Genomic DNA, 17,530 nt, shown 5'->3' on the forward strand with positions numbered 1-17,530 from the left:
ACAGGCAAGCAAGCACGCCACATACTGAGCATGGGGCTGCAGACATTCAAGAATGAGAGGACCCAAGGAAGTGAGACCCACCTGAGCGCGGGCTGGCCAATTTGACAAACAGGAGGCCACTCTTCATCTTCTCTGAGGCATCTTTTAAATATTCTGAAAAGAAATAGTGAATTAGAGAAATTTAAAGACAGTCTCTCCTGTGCCCTCACTCTCCTCCATTTTACTTCTTCCTACTTATGCATTCTTTCTCATAAAATGTTATTTATCATGTATGAGCTATGTGATCCAGTAAACACCTGTCTTCCAGGGAAGCGGCGGTGGAACTGGAGGTAGGTTTAGTCTGGCTCTAGAGGCAGATGTCAACGTCCTCACCTTGGCCCAGGCTTCTCTCCCATCTCAATCTCCTTTCAGAAATGATGACAGTACATGTATTTTTTTTTTTAAACTTAAACTAAGTAGTCAAAGACACTTAGCGTAACTGAACAGAAATACAAAATAAATTATAGCTATTATTATGAAGGACATACATTTATTAGACCCCTATCTTTCATTTCTGACACCATTAGTTAACAATATCCCTCGCTCATTTTCTTGGTGGGGGTTTCATCTTTTTTAAAAATTAAATTATTTTATGAGTAGCCTATATACAATAAAGACAGTAACTGTATTTTAGCTCTATTTGTTTCTAATTATCTTTTTGCCACATTAAAGATATAAATCTGTGTAATCTTAATTTTTCTTCATGTTTGCATCCTTTGTGTCATACTTCAGAAAGCCTTCAAGTCTTCTTCTTTGAAAGTATGTATATTCCTATATTTTTGTGGATACTTTATATTCAGTCAATTCAAAATATATAAATACCCTGAGTATAAGATAGAGGGAAAAAAATCCAACTTTAATTTTTTTTAATGGGTTGGCCATTTGTATCAAAGCTCATGGAGTGAGCCTGCCATGAAAACCTTCACACTAAACATTTAAATGCACTGTGGTCTGCTGTAGACAGTCAACTCTGATCCACTAATCTGTGTCTACTTTAGTGTCAGTACTTCAAGACTTAATCGTAACAGATTTACTTTAATCTGTAGAAAGCAAGTTTCTGCAGTGTTTCCTCTACAATATCTGACTGTCAAGTTTTATTTACACAGATTAAAGCATGCAGACCAAGATGACACCTTCAACACACCAAGCAGCAGTCAAAACTCACACAGACTCCAAAAAACCAGGAGCTCTAGGCAGTCAAGGGCACAGTCTGTCTACACAAGAGCACCACAGGAAGGCAGTCAAGAGGCACAACCAGTTTATATAAGAACACCCCAGGAAGGCAGTCAAGGGCACAGCCCATCTATAAAGAGCACCCATCTACACAACAGCACCCAAAGAGATCTTGGTGAGGAACTGAGCTTACTCTCTTTGTTCTGTCCATTCGGCCTCAATTCCATATGCACACAGATACTGCAAACAGACTGAGAAATTAGCGCTCCATAAATAGAACACTTTTGCTTCGTCCAATAGTAACCATAATAGCAATAGTAATACATAAACAAGAAAAGCTCATTTTAAGATTTCTACTTTCAATTAAGATAGAGTATCGAGATTCAGAAACAATAGTCACCATGCAAAGCATGAGGCTGCGGTTCTAAAGACACTGACCACCAGTCATGTAGAACAGCGGGCTCGTTGCCCTGGTTTACTTCCTTGAGAGGGTTTCCAGGACCTGGTGCAGAGGAGCTGGGCAAAGCCTGGCTGAATTAGGGCAGATGTGATAGAGTGGAGAGCTCCAAAGACAAGAATGACAGAGGCCACAGTAAAAGACCCTGTAAGAATGGGATTCAGGTGTGTGCAGCAGGGCCTCTCCGAGGACTCATCAGGAAACGGCTCTGTCCTTCCACGTGCACATGAGAGACTCTCCAGGAGAAGCAGAGAACAAAACTCACAGGCATCTCTCCCAGGTTTATGACCTCAGGGCATGAGATAGAACACTCAACAGGTACTTACCCCTGACACTGCTAAGATCTCATCGCACTAATTAGAAAGCAATGGCAAAGGATCAGACTCTTCTTGCCAAGAAATATATTTTTGAGTCCAAAAATACTTAAGAATATAGAAATACCCATCACCCCAAAGGTGAACTGATGAGAGGTGAAGGAAAGGCCAGCTGTTGCGAGAGAGACTGGTATTATACACGGAACATCAAAACGAAAGGAAATGGCACAGAAGCAAACCTCAGGGAGAACACATCAACGGGACAAAAGACTTTTTTAGTGATCTAAACTGAAATGCTAGAGAAGGAAAAAAATGACAGACAGAACCAATGACAAAAGATAAGTGAACTCGAAGATTTATCCAGTAACAGAAAACACTCTGAAAGCACAGAAAATTTTTAAAAAGAAATCTGATCTACTGGCAGCATCAAACCTCCTACTATGTGTGTGAGGGAAGCTTCCAAAAGAAGAGAAATGAGAAGGCAAACATGTCTGAAAAGCACATGTGAAATGTTCCCGGTCTAAGGAACACTATAAACTCACATATCCCAGAAGCTCTGTGATCCCAAAGCATACAACAAGAAGAAAACAACATAACCAAGAGTTCATTCAAAACCAAGGGTGGGAACAGTCACAGGACATACAGAGAAGCAGGCTAACGAAGACAGCTAAGATGTAAAAACAATGCAAGCCAGAAGACAATCCAGAGCCATCCATAAAGTAAAACACTACGACCACAGAGAAGCTACCGACCTTTGGAAAAGGAGGAGGGAGGAAAACAAAACTTCAGGCACACAGAGCTGAAAGAAACCACTGGTGACATACGCGCACCACAAGGAACGCTAAGGGAGAGCTTTCTGCGGTAGGATCATGAGCCAGGTGCAGGAATCTGAACAGGAGAACACACGCGGGGGCAAAAGGGGGAGCTGTTCATATTATTTTAATCTCTTTAAGGATTATTGGCTGCTTAAGTTAAAAAAAATAATTCAGAGTAGTGTTCACATCATGTGTACACAGAAAATGTATGAGAACAGCTTACGTCCAGGAAAGAAGAATGTAAGAATGCCATCGTGAGTTTCTTGTGCCGCATGTGAAGTGACAAGCAGCACCTGGAGGTAGAGGGGACCAATTACATACACGTACAAAGAACTCTACAGCAGTCACCAAAATTAAAAAACAAAAACAAAAACCTGTCACTCATACGACAATAAAGGATATGAAACTGAATTGTGAAAAATGTTCACTTAACCAAAAAGAGGACAAACTAGACACAAAGAACAGATGATAAACAGGAAACATCAGGACAGCAGCAGGCTCAACCCCAGCTACACCTATGTCCATATCCACGTCAAGGGTCTGAACATCCCAACGACAAGCAGCAACTCAGACAGAATTAAAAAGCAAGAGGGAAATGCATGCTTCCCACAAGAACTACATAATCATAAAGACACAAGCAGAATGGAAGGAAAGAGAAGCAGATGCTAACAGACTTTACCAAGGGACTTTAAAAGGTCACTTTATAATGACAAGAAGGCATGATGCCCTAAATGCTTCCTCACCAAACACAAGCTGCAGAACACACAAAGCACATACAGACAGCACTTTCTGGACACCTGACCCTGACAGCTACTAATCTGTCCCCCAGCTCCATGAATCTTTAAGAATGTTACATAAATAGAACAGTGCAGGTTCAACTGTCAGACTCTTTCTGGAATGACACATCTAGACTGAAGTGTAAATTACAAAGTTCGATCCCGTTAGAATTCCCCCCCACTCGTGTGTCCCCACCCCCAGCAAGAACCTACTCATCGCCCTGTGTCTCAGGACCCAGGACACCTGACAGCCTCCCCCACAGCACTTCCTCAAACCTCACCACAATGGCAGATCTTCCAACGTGAACTTGATGAATTATTTTGACCACTTCCTCCTATCACAAGAAAACTGTACTGTTTGTTTTCCAGCTTCCCCATTCCTTGAGAGCCCCCAAATAATGAAGAATATGAAATGCCAAGTCAAAAAGACATTTCTAGAGAGAAACTCTCCAAAAGAGCAGTCAGTGAGAAGGTTGCCAACAGCCTAAAACGCTATTCTGTAAGGATGTCTGCGGTTACACAGCACAAACAGGTAAACAACCAGTGTGCCATGCTGAAATGCCAATATTCTCTGAACATACAAAGGCAGGCAGAATGAAGATGCCCCATTGGTGTGGTCAATCTTATTTCCTCACAAAACCACTTGCTGCCGGACTGGATTAACAAGAAACTAACTGAAACGGGATTAAAATGTTCAAAAACTGCTAGAAGAAAATACCTGTGCTTTGGTCTGATCAAAGACTTTTCTGGGATGTAATTCCAAAAGTCCAGAAAACAGGGCCAAGATAACAGGTGGGATTACATCACGATAAGAGCTTCTTCACAGCAATCAGAAAACAAGACACAAGTGATCTGTAGAGAAGCTGACTACTGTGCTCTCTAGGAGAACTTAGATGTGGATATAAACTGAAGCATTTTTGTATACTGCAGAGGTTTCAAGATAAATATATTTCCTCTAAATATGAAAAAACAGGCAACATTTTTTTTTTGCCTATCAAAAACCCTGACAACAACAAATTCACAGTGACAACGGCCACCAGGACCCAGCCTCCTTGGCTCTCTTTAGCATCCTGAAATATCCTGATGGGACAGTACCAACCGCCAAGTTGATCTTCCCTAACTGCCTTTTCATAGGCAGATTCCAAGCAGGCACAGCTGGGTAAAAACAGCCACCCAGTCCTGAGCCAGCTTCACCATCAGCTGGACTATTTCATGTGCTATTTCAGGCTGGGACTATCATACAAATAAAACCCCCGCGCCCACAGAAGCTTTATTCCCTTGTCTGTTTCCCTATCCCTGTCCATCAATCCCTCTGGTCCGTCACCTCTTTATCATCTAGTCCCCACAGGACAAGGTGAAGGACCTCACCTGCTGCAACCTGGCAGCTCTGGTATAGAACTGCATTATCCAAAGGAAATGACAGATATTACATAAATTCAAGTCCCATATGCAATTTAAATTTTCCTAGAAGCCACCTTAAGCATAGGTAAAATTGTAATGATATACATTTACCCTAATTTATTCAAAATACTTTCACTTCACAACACACAGACAAAAATTTCACATGGAATATGCTGCCACAATGTTGTCTGTGCGGTTTTTATCAGAAGGAAACAGTTCTCTGTTCTTAAACTGCTAAGGACGTTGACCATGAAAGGGTGTTCTGAGTTTCTCAACCTCTCTTCCTGTGGCTGATTCTGTGTTTGGTTTTTATTCTCTCAGCATGGTGTATTTCACAGTCTGACTCAAGTCTTTTGTTTCAGAATAAAACCCACTTGCTCCTTTCTTGTTTGTTTGTTTAAGATTTCTGTATTTATGTGCATAAACTTAAGCTAACTTCTGCAAAGCCTTTGACTGCTCTTCAGGGCAACACTCACCCCCAGACTGAATTGTGAATTACGCCTTCTTTTCCCACTTTCTGAAGTCTTTGCAGGAGCGATCTTATTTTTCAATGTCTTACAGAACTCTCCAGTTAAGCAACTGGTAGCCGGGCTTTTCCTGGGAAAAGACTCTGAATTTAACCTCTTAATTGTATCTGCTAAGATCTTTTCTGAGCTGACTTTGTAACTTTTCTATCCAGGAATGTGCCCACATCATCCATAATACCTATAAGGTCGGCAGCACCATGCCCTCTTTCAAGCCTCCTCTTGGTCAGTCTGGCTAAAGATGTGCTGATTGTTTGGCTTCGCTGACCTTCTCAGGTCTGTGTTTACTTTCTGCTCTGCGATGGGGTGTGTGCACGAGGTGGTGGTGGAAGGAGGCTGCGCCCGTGGCCGGTCTGGTTTATCAATCTCTCCATGCGCATCACTGTCACAGCAGTGCTTTGTTTTCTTGCTTCTCAAAAGTATTTTTTAAAGCTTCCCTCATTTTTCTTTTGTGGTTCATTGGTCATTAGGGCTGCTATTTAATTTCTACGCATTTGTGAATCACTCAAATTCCTTTCTGTAGCTGTCTCCCACACTCACTTCACTGTTTTTGTACAACGCATTTGGTACATTCCCGATCATTTTAAATGCTGATGACCTGTTAGGTCAGATTGATTTACAGTGCTGCTTAGGTCTTGTTTGGGGAAGCTGGGAGACCCTCTCGACTGTCTGATCCCTGATACTAGTGATGTCTGTGTGTTCTTTAAAATTCTGTTCTATCTGATGAGATTTCACAGTTATGCCGTCACTATGCAGACAGTCTGTCTTAGTTCTTAGAATAAATTCCTAAGCTCTGATTAAAGCCTTTGCAGAATAAACTCAACACCTCAGCCTCCTCTAGGGCAGTCGCACCAACTACCTTCCTCACATTCCGGCCATACTCTCCTGTTAGTTCACACCTTGTACTTTTAAATAACTGAACATTACATGTTAGATAAAATACAGTATTTGTGTCAATTCTGGAAGTTGCTTGTCCTTCCCTAACTCCTAGGAATTGTTGCTGGTTTTCAGTCAGGCCAGTGGCTTTCCTGGGCTAACTGTGAGTCTGTATTCTCTAGACCCAGCTACGATGCCTCTGTTCAGTCACCTTAGTCATCGGCACTCAGTCCAGTTAAGTCTTTGTTAAGGGGCTCTGCGGGTGTGGCGGCAAACTTCAACACTCAGGCATTCAAACTACTGCCTTCACTTTTATTTATGGCTTTCCCAGGCCATTAGTCAGTCAGAGACGACTCCCAGCTTTTCCCTGCACGGTCTTCAATGTGTGTGTTCCCTACGAACAAACCAGAGATCCCAGAGCAGCACATGGACACCTAGTTCTCTGTATGCTCCCTTTAAGGTTTGGGCAGGTTACTGTTTACCAGACTGGTACAGCCCTCACAGAAAAATACCCTAAGGAACAGGACTTGTCCCAGAGAACAAGCTCTGAGCACCAAGTCGTGTCAGGTAACAGCACCCTGAAAGGGAGACTTTTCCAGGAAGCCAAAGACAGATCAACTGGGGATAATGCTCTCAGAGTTGGATTGTGTTTTTTTTTTTTTTTTTTTTTTTTTTTTTTTTTTTTTCCTTTTTTGGCTTCAAATCAAATCTGGCCTGTCCCTTCGTCAAGGCTGCTGACGGGGGCGAAAACGGTGATGGGAACAGCTCCAGCCTTCAGGTACACTCAGCTGGAAGAGCCAGAAGCAGCTTCTGCTGTCCCCCCCCAGTGCCTTCATGGCTTCCAGGAGGCTGGCTCTCGCTGCACCTGGAGACCAGGCATGAAAGAATTGTACTGCTGTTGTGATTTTATGTCCCTTACTCTCATGTAGTATTCCACAGAGAAAATAACTCCTGCCTGCAGACTAAGAGTTTCTAGAAATCTAGAAAACCCTGGATCATCTGGTGGGCTGGTTCTTTGCCTATGAGACTTGGAAGATCCTGTTTCCCCTTAAACTTCTTTTTTATTTGTATCTAGAAGGTGTGAAAAACATATAAATTAATTAAGAAAGAATAAAAGTACATGTTTATACTAAAGGACCCAGTTTTTAGTGTAGCAGGAAATGATGAGAAAAGGAACTTTTGGAAGGTTCCAACTATTTCTCCAGTGATGTCAGCATGGGTTCATGGTACCTGGACTCACCAAGACCCATTGACAATCTTACTTCCAAGTAGTGTGACCTTAGGCAAGAAAGTGAACTTGTCTTGCCTCTGTTGTTCAACTATTAAATGGGCATGAGAACTCATTTAGAGGCATCTTTCAGGCTGACATGCACATGGATGAGCCCAGAGCACAAAATAATTACTTAATTTCTAATTAGTTTACTTCCATAAATTCCTGATAAAGTCAGGGATATACAAGAAATATAAAAATCAAAATATAATTAGGAGTCACAACTTTCATGGCGTTAAAAGGCCTTACAAGCAGCCTTCCTAGAAAAGGCTGTCAGAGCCTGTTGTCTTGGTGATCTGTGTAAACAGAAGACAGTGTAAAGTACTTGGTAGAGTTTCTTGCACACAAAACATTCTCAGGAAATCCAACGTGCATCCTTCAGCTTTAGAAAAAGCTCACTAAGAAAAGGCAAAGCAAGTCTTGATACTTCAGAAGTATACTTCATAAGAAACACTTCCCAACAGGATCAGGCAGAACGGATGCAGTGCTGGCTTTGCCGGTCATTTTAGAGGCAGGAAGAGCTCAGCGATGCTCTTGATGCCACAGTCGGCCACTCTGCTTCCTTATATCCCAGCACTTGGCCCTGATACTTGAACTTTAAAGAACACAAACCACTGACAGGAAGACAACTGTACCCATGAATATAAAATTAAAAATAACAACAATGGTAGTATGTGTTGATCATTTATGGTCCTACCGGGCACCAGGTATCATGTGGTCCTCTGGATAAGTTATGTAATGTCATCCCGATGGCATTTCTGTGAAAGAGGTATTCTACTTAGTTCTGCTTGTGGGATAAGAGTCCCAGGGCTAGTCAAATGTGGAAAAGTGCTGCCACCAGGCAACGTTTGAAACTGCGACTTTGTCATTGCCATAATCAAAAAATAAAAAACCCTGCAAACTGTAGCTTGTTTCTTCTTAAGTGCTAGGTTGTCTGTGTCCCTCTTGTCTTGCCATCCCACATGCTTGCAGAAGGGACAGCTAATAAGCTTGCCAAGCCAGGCAGTAGACTAATACCAGGGAGCTGCAGAGAAGGAAGGGGGATCCAGGAAAGCCAGAGGGAAACTAGACAAGATCAAATAAAACTAGATAGATGACAGAAGTTTATTATGTGATTAAGAAACATCTAAAACATAAAATCAAATTTCATAGATGGTACAAAAACTTATCTATTAGGAATTATATTCTCATCTACAGAAACTCCAAGTTATCTGAGACACCTGACAGGCACCTGGCAGGTATCAGCACAGACCTCAAGACTCCGGAATATAAGACATGCAAGGCAAACCAGCGTGGTGTTCAAGTTCCTTGCAGCTTTCAAGACGCTAACTTCAAAAATAACTACATGCCTTCCCTTCCCAAGATGTCAGCACTACCATCAGCAAGACTAGTTCATGTTCCTGGCTTTGAAGCCCTTGTCTCTTCACAAGCTAATCAAAGGGAAAAAAGGTACACACCAGGAAAATGCTTCCCATGATGGGTTTATCGAATATAACTTTCCTGTGAAGCTTTGGAGACAAAACTAAATCTACCCTCACCAAGATCAAGGCAAACAAAGGCTGTGATTTTTCAGGATTATCTCTACAACAGCCACGTTTCTAGGAATGGCCTGTTAGGAGAGAAGACGTTGGGGGAAAAAAAGTCAGGTCCATGATATTATGTGGGATGTCCTTCTGTATGCTGTGAATTTGTGTTGCTTTTACTGGTTGATGAATAAAGCCGCTTTGGCCCATGGCAGGGCAGAATACACCTAGGCTGGGAAGCCAAACTGAATACAGGGAGAAAGACAGTGGGATGGAAAGAGAGACACCAGCAGCCATCAGGAGTTAAGATGCCATAGCATTACCAGTAAGGCACGGGCCACGTAGCGATACAGATTAATAGAAAGGGATTAATTTATATGTAAGAGCTAGTTAGTAATAAGCCCTGAGCCATCAGCCAAACAATTTTAGTTAATATTAAGCCCCTGAATGATTATTTTATTAAGTGGCTGTGGGGCTGGGCAGGACACAGAAAAGTTTTCAACTAAAGGTTCACAGTTGACAGAGCCATAAAGACAGCGTGCACCATCTAGGAAATAGGACAGTTCTGGAGGGGGACATGGGGCAGATCTGACTAAGGTACCTGATACCAAGAGGGGCGGGCTCATCAAACAGAGCAGATAGTCACAGCTGGTCCTCTGGCTTCTCTTGTGATGCTGCACTGCCACCATGTAGCAGAAGGATAACCTTGGAGCAAAACATAGGTTCTGGAGAAGCGCTTAAGGGAGGTGACAGTCTATGACACCAAAACCCTCCTATTTGTTGGACAGAGTCTTGGTTCCCGATAGGTAAGGTAGTGATGAAAAGGCTTTAGCTGCTGCTCCAGGTCACTCTGAAGATCAAATACAATGACATATGCAAAGGTGTGCTATAAGGTGTAAGGGCTAGAAGATCCAAAGACAAAAGGTCTTCTAAAATGATGTAATCCGTGAGAAGATAAAGGTGAATAAAATTAGTTCTTCAGGTCCACACATTCTTCACAGATTAAGAAAGATTCAGGTAGGAAAAAGAGCAGTTGTATTGAGTGTGTGGCTTTGTTTTCTTGTCACTGTTCCCTAAACAGTACGATCTGAAATGAACTTACATACCTTTGTAATACTTCATTGTGTACTACAAATAATCAACAGACGATTTAAAATATATGGGTGGATTATGTATGCAGATACATAAAGGACCAGAGTATCGTTGGAGTCTGGCATCTATAGAGCTTCTGGAACTAACAGTCTCCCATTCATCCTAGGGGACAACTCTAACTTACTGCCACAATCCTATTCTCCATACAAATAACCCGTGATACCCTTGCACAGACCAAGAAGACCACCCCTAACGGTCTCTCCAAAGTTGGACCTGGGAGTGTCAGGTCCAGTTGGGGTGGCTGCTTCTCGTGCTATCTGCACAACACACTCCCTTCTAGGAGAGCCCCCACACCCTTAAGTCTACCTCTCCCACTGTGTATCACAGAGGAGCCAGCTCCTAGCTGCTGCTATGTGTGTGGCAGATTAGATCGCAGGGACCCTTTGGAGGTGACCAGCAGTGTGTGACTACAGTTTGGCTACAGTGTGTGACTTTGTCTCTATGACTTTCCCACCAAAAAATAAAATAAAAACAATTAAGTGGGTGATCCTATAGTCTTAGCAAACCAAGGCCTTCATGAGCGTCTGCTCAAGCAGGAGAGACCTCAAGCGCCACCCAAAAACTTGGGGGGGGGGGAATACGCAGTTGTGACTTCTTCACAGGTCCTTCAGCTTTTGACTGGAGCACAAGGAAGGAAGGATTCACAAAGGAAGCTTCAAGTAACATGCTTCAGCCTCTCAGAGACACCCTCCGAAGCCGGAGCCTTCATCCCTGCTGACGAGCTAATGGCTACAGAGGAAGAACACACCTGGATTGCCCTCAGCTCCTAACTTGAGTAGGAATTTAACACTGGTAGAAGAGGTCCCACCCATAGGAAGGGCCCGGTAAGAAGGGCCTTGACGTTGGGTTTCAGGAATTTTCCAAGCTGAGAAAGCGGAGATAGGATTGCAGGTACATAAAACACCACCAACAGTCAAAGAAAGAGAAGCTGGTCTAGAGCAAATAACTTGGCTTTGTGGGAACTAAAGTTGCGCCTTGAAGCCAGAGCAGAAACTGGCACAAGAGCAAAGACGGTGTTAGGGAAAACACTGCAGGAAGAAATGAAAGGAGATATTTTGGGGGTCATTATAAAAACCCACTCTGGCTCTGGCCCTGCTGAAAGGGGACAGAGGGTGGACATAACACTAGCCCACAAGACGGGCTCTGCTCTCCCACTGCAGAAATGAGGAACAGAGACTCTGCAGGCGGCAGCCAAGGACACAGAAGTGATAAAGCAGGGACCAGGTGTCTTTCATTACAGACAGGCTTCAGCCCTGACTGAGCAGTTGCCTAACGTTCCAGGTAATGCTCTATGGTGTGGCAAACCTTTGCCATTCCCAGGATGCTATTCAAATTTTAAAATTTACTTTCTTCTATGACTTTTTATTCTGGCCTGAGGGATAAAGCTATAGGAGCCATAGTTGTTACTTGCTCCACATCTTTTGGAACGATCACTAAGAGGACAAGATTACAGCACCAGATTACCAACTGGCAGCTGAGCGATTCCATCCATCACCTCAGAATGTGCTCAACAGCCCGGAGCAAGTCCAGCAGACATCTGAGAAAGGTCAGCAGGGCCCCACCAATAAACGCTGGATAAAGACAAAGCCAGATTTGTGTGGAAAATATTAACCGCAATCCTTGCTGGACAACCCAGAAAATGCCTGCAGGGAATGGGGAGCCTTCCTCCGACAAGTCCTGCTGAATTATTCAAGGCTGTCTCAAGGCCACACTTGGATGGGCCAGGCTCTGTACCACCTGCCAAGGGAAGGGCAGCTTTCAACACACACAGGGCTTGTTTTTAAAGGCTAGCCTGCACGCACACAAAGGGGGAAGAGCCCACTTCCACTTTTCTCCTGAGGTTAACCCTTAGGTAAAAGGAAAAGGTCAGCTGTTTCCTAGGACCACTGACAGAGTCTAAAGCAGCCCTTCTTTTACCTTGTATTTCACACTCTTTCTTGCCCCCAAACTTATGTGTTTCCTGGGGGCTGGAGAGATGGTTCAGAGGTTAAGAGCATTGCCTGCTCTTCCAAAGGTCCTGAGTTCAATTCCCAGCAACCACATGGTGGTTCACAACCATCTGTAATGAGGTCTAGTGCCCTCTTCCGACCTGCGGGCATACACACAGACAGAATATTGTATACATAATAAATAAATAAATAAATAAATAAATAAATAAATAAATAAATAAATAAATAAATATTTTTTTTTAAAAAAAAGATGTGCTTCTTTGGTTTTACAAGGTCATTAATCAGAAATAGTGTTAATATAAAGTCCTTCCATCATTAAACAGGAAAATTACCTCTCCCTTCTATAGCTGATTTTTAAAAAATCTTTTTCAATGAGAACATAATCCTAAAATGTAGATTCTTACAACGTTTCAACTCTTGTTTTGTTTTGTATTTAGAGACCATTTGTGGTCATCATGACATCCCAGCTAAAAAGCTACTGTATATGAACACCAGGATGGCAGGCCTGGGATTCCCTAAAATCTACCTGTTCTTTAGTCTCCAGAAGAACAGGCCACCACCTGTGCTACCAGCCTAAGTGACGTACAAAGTTGTTTCCTTTACCTCTTAATATGAACTTTTGTAAGATACAAAGGCATAGCACTGATGACAAATATGTCCAGAATTGAGGATTTGTGCTGAAGCCCAGTTTGATCTGGGGACTTCCTCACTTAGGGGGCTGATTAAGGACATGTTTACTACATGAGGACCCACATATATGTGTCCTACATTATTCCACTCTCCTTTTATTGTCATAGAACACTAGGGTTCCCAGTGTGCGCACATTTCCTGGGAGGTCTTCCCTAATTGCCACAGGCAGTCTCCTGCCCACCTACAGTCATGATGGGTCCTGAGTGACTCTCACACCTCACCCAGCTAGCTCAGCAGAACTAACAAGTGTGAAAATGTTTGACTACAAAACAGGTATTAAAAAATATGCCTCACCATTTGCCTTCTTGGGGGGGGGGAGGGCGGGCAGCAAAGAGGGATGGAAACTTACAACCTAGTCCAAAAATAAAGATGTGAATGGCCTTAGAGTAAGTGAACAGCCATCTGTGTCATACTCCAGGCTCCATGGGAGAAGCATTGCATTCATCCCAGATGCAAGGAGGTCTTGCTGCAACACCCAGCTGCCTGCAAAATGAACCAGCCCTCCATGGCCCAGCTTTCTTTTATCTCGGATTTTCAATTTAGCAAAACAAAATTGTGAGCTAGAGGAAAATTAACCTGCAACCAACTTTTAAATATGATCTTCCCAACTATTCCAGGCAACCTGACTGTAAATTAAATGCTGGGGGAGCATCATCACAAGATTAGGTAGCTGTGCCCCGAAGGTATACAACCCTCTGCTCACTTTGGGAACAGTACAGACCACTTCTGCCAAATACCCTTGCCAACTTTCATATACTATTTATAATCTTTATGAAGGGCTCAACTTCATTGTAGCACTTAGCCGAGGGAATACAGTCTCCTGCTCTTGACTCCACAGCTACCTGGAATGACTCTTCACCTGCTGCAAGGAACAACAAAATGTGAAGATGGTCCTCATCCTGGATTCTGCCATGCACTTCTTGACTACGGAAAATCCTGTCCATCGCAGAGTGAAACCTCAGGAGTGTGTACCCACACTCCAGCTCCCCGGGGCCGGTCCTCACTGTGGTAGTTCCAGGGGTGTCCCTGGGTCAGCCACAGCAGTACTACTGCTTGGGAATCTAGTGAATGAGCGTATTTTTGGGTCTCAGTCCCATTCACTCCCAGGAGGCAAATGCCCTTACATTTGAGGGCAGTCACCAGAAGAGCTAGCAAACATGTGTGTACCCTTAGAGCCTGCAGGTGTCATTAAAGGCCATCTGGAAGAACGGAAGACAGGAAGTTCAAGTCTGAACAGTTTCGGAACCCCGAACCTCTGCCACTGACCACAGTACTATCAGTCTAATGACTAAAAGGTGAGAGGGCACCTCAGCTTTCAACAGACGCCGGGCTGTAACGCTCCTCACCACCACCTTCCATGTTGAGGGATGCATTCAATACTTGACTCCCTTCATTTCTGGGTTTGATATGATTATGACGCACTTTAAGAATGAAGTCAACACCAACAAAACAGCCAACAACAACAAAAAACTCAAATTATGACCAGCTACTTGTGTGCATCTACATAGTATCAACATACTTGATTACAGAAGAATGAGGCCCCTACCCTGAAAATCGAATTATATTGATGTAACCGTAGTGTGAACGGAGGCTCCCCTTCCCCCAATTAAAATAAGGTATCCAGCTCGCCCTCTGAAGGACCACCAAAGCCACGAATGCTCACTAGCCGCTTTTCCATTCGAACACTTGCAATGAGGTATGGCTTAACTGGAGCTCTTCATGGGTGGCTGAATCAGTAACGACCACTTCAGAAAACCGTTTTGCAGTACTAAAGCTAAATCCACAAAGCACCTAAGAAGAGATACCACTCCAGGGTAGAGACACTCTAAAGACATGAATGCCCGTGTCCATCGACAGCCTCCAAAGTGTAACTCCTAAGAGTCGCAAACCGGAAACACCGAATGTCATCAAATGTCATCCATCCTCAGGAGTGTAGTACTGATACGCATACAAGGAACTAGAAGCAGCAATTACGAACAAGCAAAAAAACAAAAACCAACAAAACCCACGGAAGAAACAACAAGGATGGATCTAGCAGAAGTCATACAGAGGGAAGGAAGACAGGAGTCCAAACAGGCACAACCAACCCGATAACAGAACACCTGGGGTTCTCTACAAGCGGTATGAGCTGCTAGCTGACCGGCAGCAGACCACGTTCAGCTGGGTGAATTTCATACTCACAATCCATACATTTGATTGTGCTTAACCCCTTACAAAGAAGAGGAGCTATGTACGCAAACGATGTACGTGTCTGTTTGTTATGCTAAGACTGTAAAAACCTACATCACTGGGTATTCGTACCCCGGTGAAGTATATTTGCTGCAAACATGCTCTGCGTTTGCTGAGCTAAAATTCAAAATTAAAGTGACTAGGGAAGTTTCCTCTCCGCCCACGTTGTAACATCAAATTAAAGTGCCTATAAAATGGCGGGCTGTTTCTAGCTTGCAGTCCCTAGCCCAAATTTATTTCATTTGCCATTTAATAGGTTCCTGCTTATGTGGCACCGACTGTCCACTGTCCCAGGCCCCCACTTGTCCTGATGGCTGATCCCCCATGGGATATCGAAGGGCCTGGTTCTGGGGGTTCGACTGCCACTGTGTCCCGGAACTGCTTTAAACCAAGCTCAGCTTAACCTACGCAGCTTCCCCAACTTAACAACACATCGGTGAACCCGCACGCTCTCACTACGCTCCCGCGTTTGGAGCTCCCGCCTGGCGTGACACGTGACCAGGATGTGCAGCAAACTGTGGGTTCACCGAAGCCCGGCCCGCGCTCGCCAGGACTTCGCGGGCCGGTGCTGACCCGAGCAAAAGCCTCGCGCCGCCGCCACCCTGAGTACTCCCGGCCCACGCGCCGCCCGCGTTTACCTGGAAGTAGGAACACAAGCTGCCGGGCAGCCAAGTCCCCGCGGTCTCGGCCTGCTGCCATGTCTGGCACTGCCGGAAGTGGCTCGGAGGGGCCCGCCAGCTCGAGCCACCAGCGAGCCTCCGCTTCCGGGCCCGCCCGCTGGGCTTCCTCTTTGAATTGTGCGCGGGTGTCTCAGGAGCCTTGGAGTTCTGCGGTTCTCACACCCCCAGCCAGAGGGAGCTTTTATGTGTTATTGCACACGTTGAGGTTTCTAATGCATTCGGTCGTGCCTAAGTCCTGAAAGCCCCCGAGAAGATCACCACGGAGCCACACTTCTGAATGCAAAAGGAAGATTTTATTTATTATATACGGGCTAGTACGGGTCCCCTACCTGGTAGTCTGACTCAGCAGATGGAGGGGAAAGGACCACGTCTATCATTGTAAAGGGTTTATAACGACAAAAACCACAAAGCAGTCACAAGATGACAGTTTCAAAGTACAAAATTGCTTCTCCTATATACCAATTGACTAAAGGTTAGGTAAAGCGTAGCTGTTATTATTTTCTATAGGCGGTCGTCTTGGGGGATTCATCTCTCCCCCTACTAGCAGGGACAGTAGATTGTCCTGAGCTGTTCTTTCTGGGCAGAATATGCCCTTTATGTTCTTTCTTATCCAATCTAATAGCGGGGTGTGTGTGTGTGTGTGTGTGTGTGTGTGTGTGTAGACGGAGCAGTGTGACACAGGCAACATAAATGTGGAGGTCTGAGTGATAGTATAAATATGGCTGAGGCTTTTGAGAAAGGACATAGAGCAGCCAGTGACACCAGAAGTCGGTCTGGATCTCAAGACAAACGCTGAGATTCTCCTGTTGTTAGGGTCCTAGAGAAGTCCCCAAGGAAAGACCAGCAGCCATGTATGCAATAACAAGAACGCTTTATTAATTTCAACATTGGAGTGGCACATGGCAACCCCCTAAGAAGGTCGCAAGCTCCTTTTAAGCGAAGTGAAGTTAGGGGAATTCAAGAGAGGAGGGATTACTCTGCGGCTGATTTGTGGAGGAAAGATTAGTCTGGGGACTATTTGGTGGGAGGTCCTAGTGGTTAGGGACCTTTCAGCAGCGGGGTAGGGAAAGCTACCTTTATTTATCAGGAGACTGTGGTCTTCTGCTGTGCCAGCAGAAGGTCAAGGGGCTTGATTGGTTGCCCCTGAGTATGTGGCTTTCTCCAACATCTGTTTGCCCAGCTCCAACCATCTCCAGTAAACCAAAAACTAAGGCCTTGTCCCTGGCAGGAGCTATGACAAACCTGTCATAGCTCTGGTCTCTACCAGGGTTACTAGGAGAGCCTGTCAAGGCTCTGGGTTGGGACACCCTCCACCTCCCACCATCAGACCTGAATCACTTAAAAAATACCTACTTCTACCCAGACTACTCCAAGAGAAAAATAAGACTAAGTAGGAGCGCTTCATGATTTTGTCAGACAAAAGCAGTCAGTGCATTTGTGCAATGCTAATGTAAGACTTTAAGACAATCCTGAAGCCATTTTTTGACAATTCTGAATCCTCTCAGCCTCTGTGCCATAGTGCTTCCCCTCCTCCCCTGGGAACCAAGGACCTAACAGCTACACTCGCACGTACTCAGTTCCTGAACAATTACCCATATACGTATGCTTTGTTCGGTCCCCTGGGAAACGGGGTCAAAATGACCTCTTACCTCATCTGATCTG

The 17,530-nt window shown here is 44.3% G+C and overlaps 1 protein-coding gene across 5 annotated transcripts in view; it reads right to left on the reverse strand.

Moving 5' to 3' along the window:
• The window catches only part of Rnaseh2b (ribonuclease H2 subunit B), a 42,845-nt gene extending 26,870 nt beyond the window's left edge, over window positions 1-15,975 (reverse strand). For all 5 annotated transcript variants that reach the window (XM_050152238.1, XM_050152237.1, XM_050152236.1 and 2 more), the window contains exons 1-2: window positions 15,827-15,975; window positions 82-153 (exon numbers count right to left, since the gene is read on the reverse strand). In XM_050152238.1, coding sequence (XP_050008195.1) covers window positions 82-153; window positions 15,827-15,887 — 133 coding nt within the window. In that variant the 5' untranslated portion in view covers window positions 15,888-15,975. The remainder of the gene's footprint in view (window positions 1-81; window positions 154-15,826) is intronic.
• Window positions 15,976-17,530: the final 1,555 nt, after the last annotated feature.

Source organism: Alexandromys fortis, unplaced genomic scaffold (assembly GCF_014885135.2).
Source record: "Alexandromys fortis isolate MF-2015 unplaced genomic scaffold, M_Fortis_MF-2015_v1.1 scaffold_75, whole genome shotgun sequence".
Classification (NCBI taxonomy): domain Eukaryota; kingdom Metazoa; phylum Chordata; class Mammalia; order Rodentia; family Cricetidae; genus Alexandromys; species Alexandromys fortis.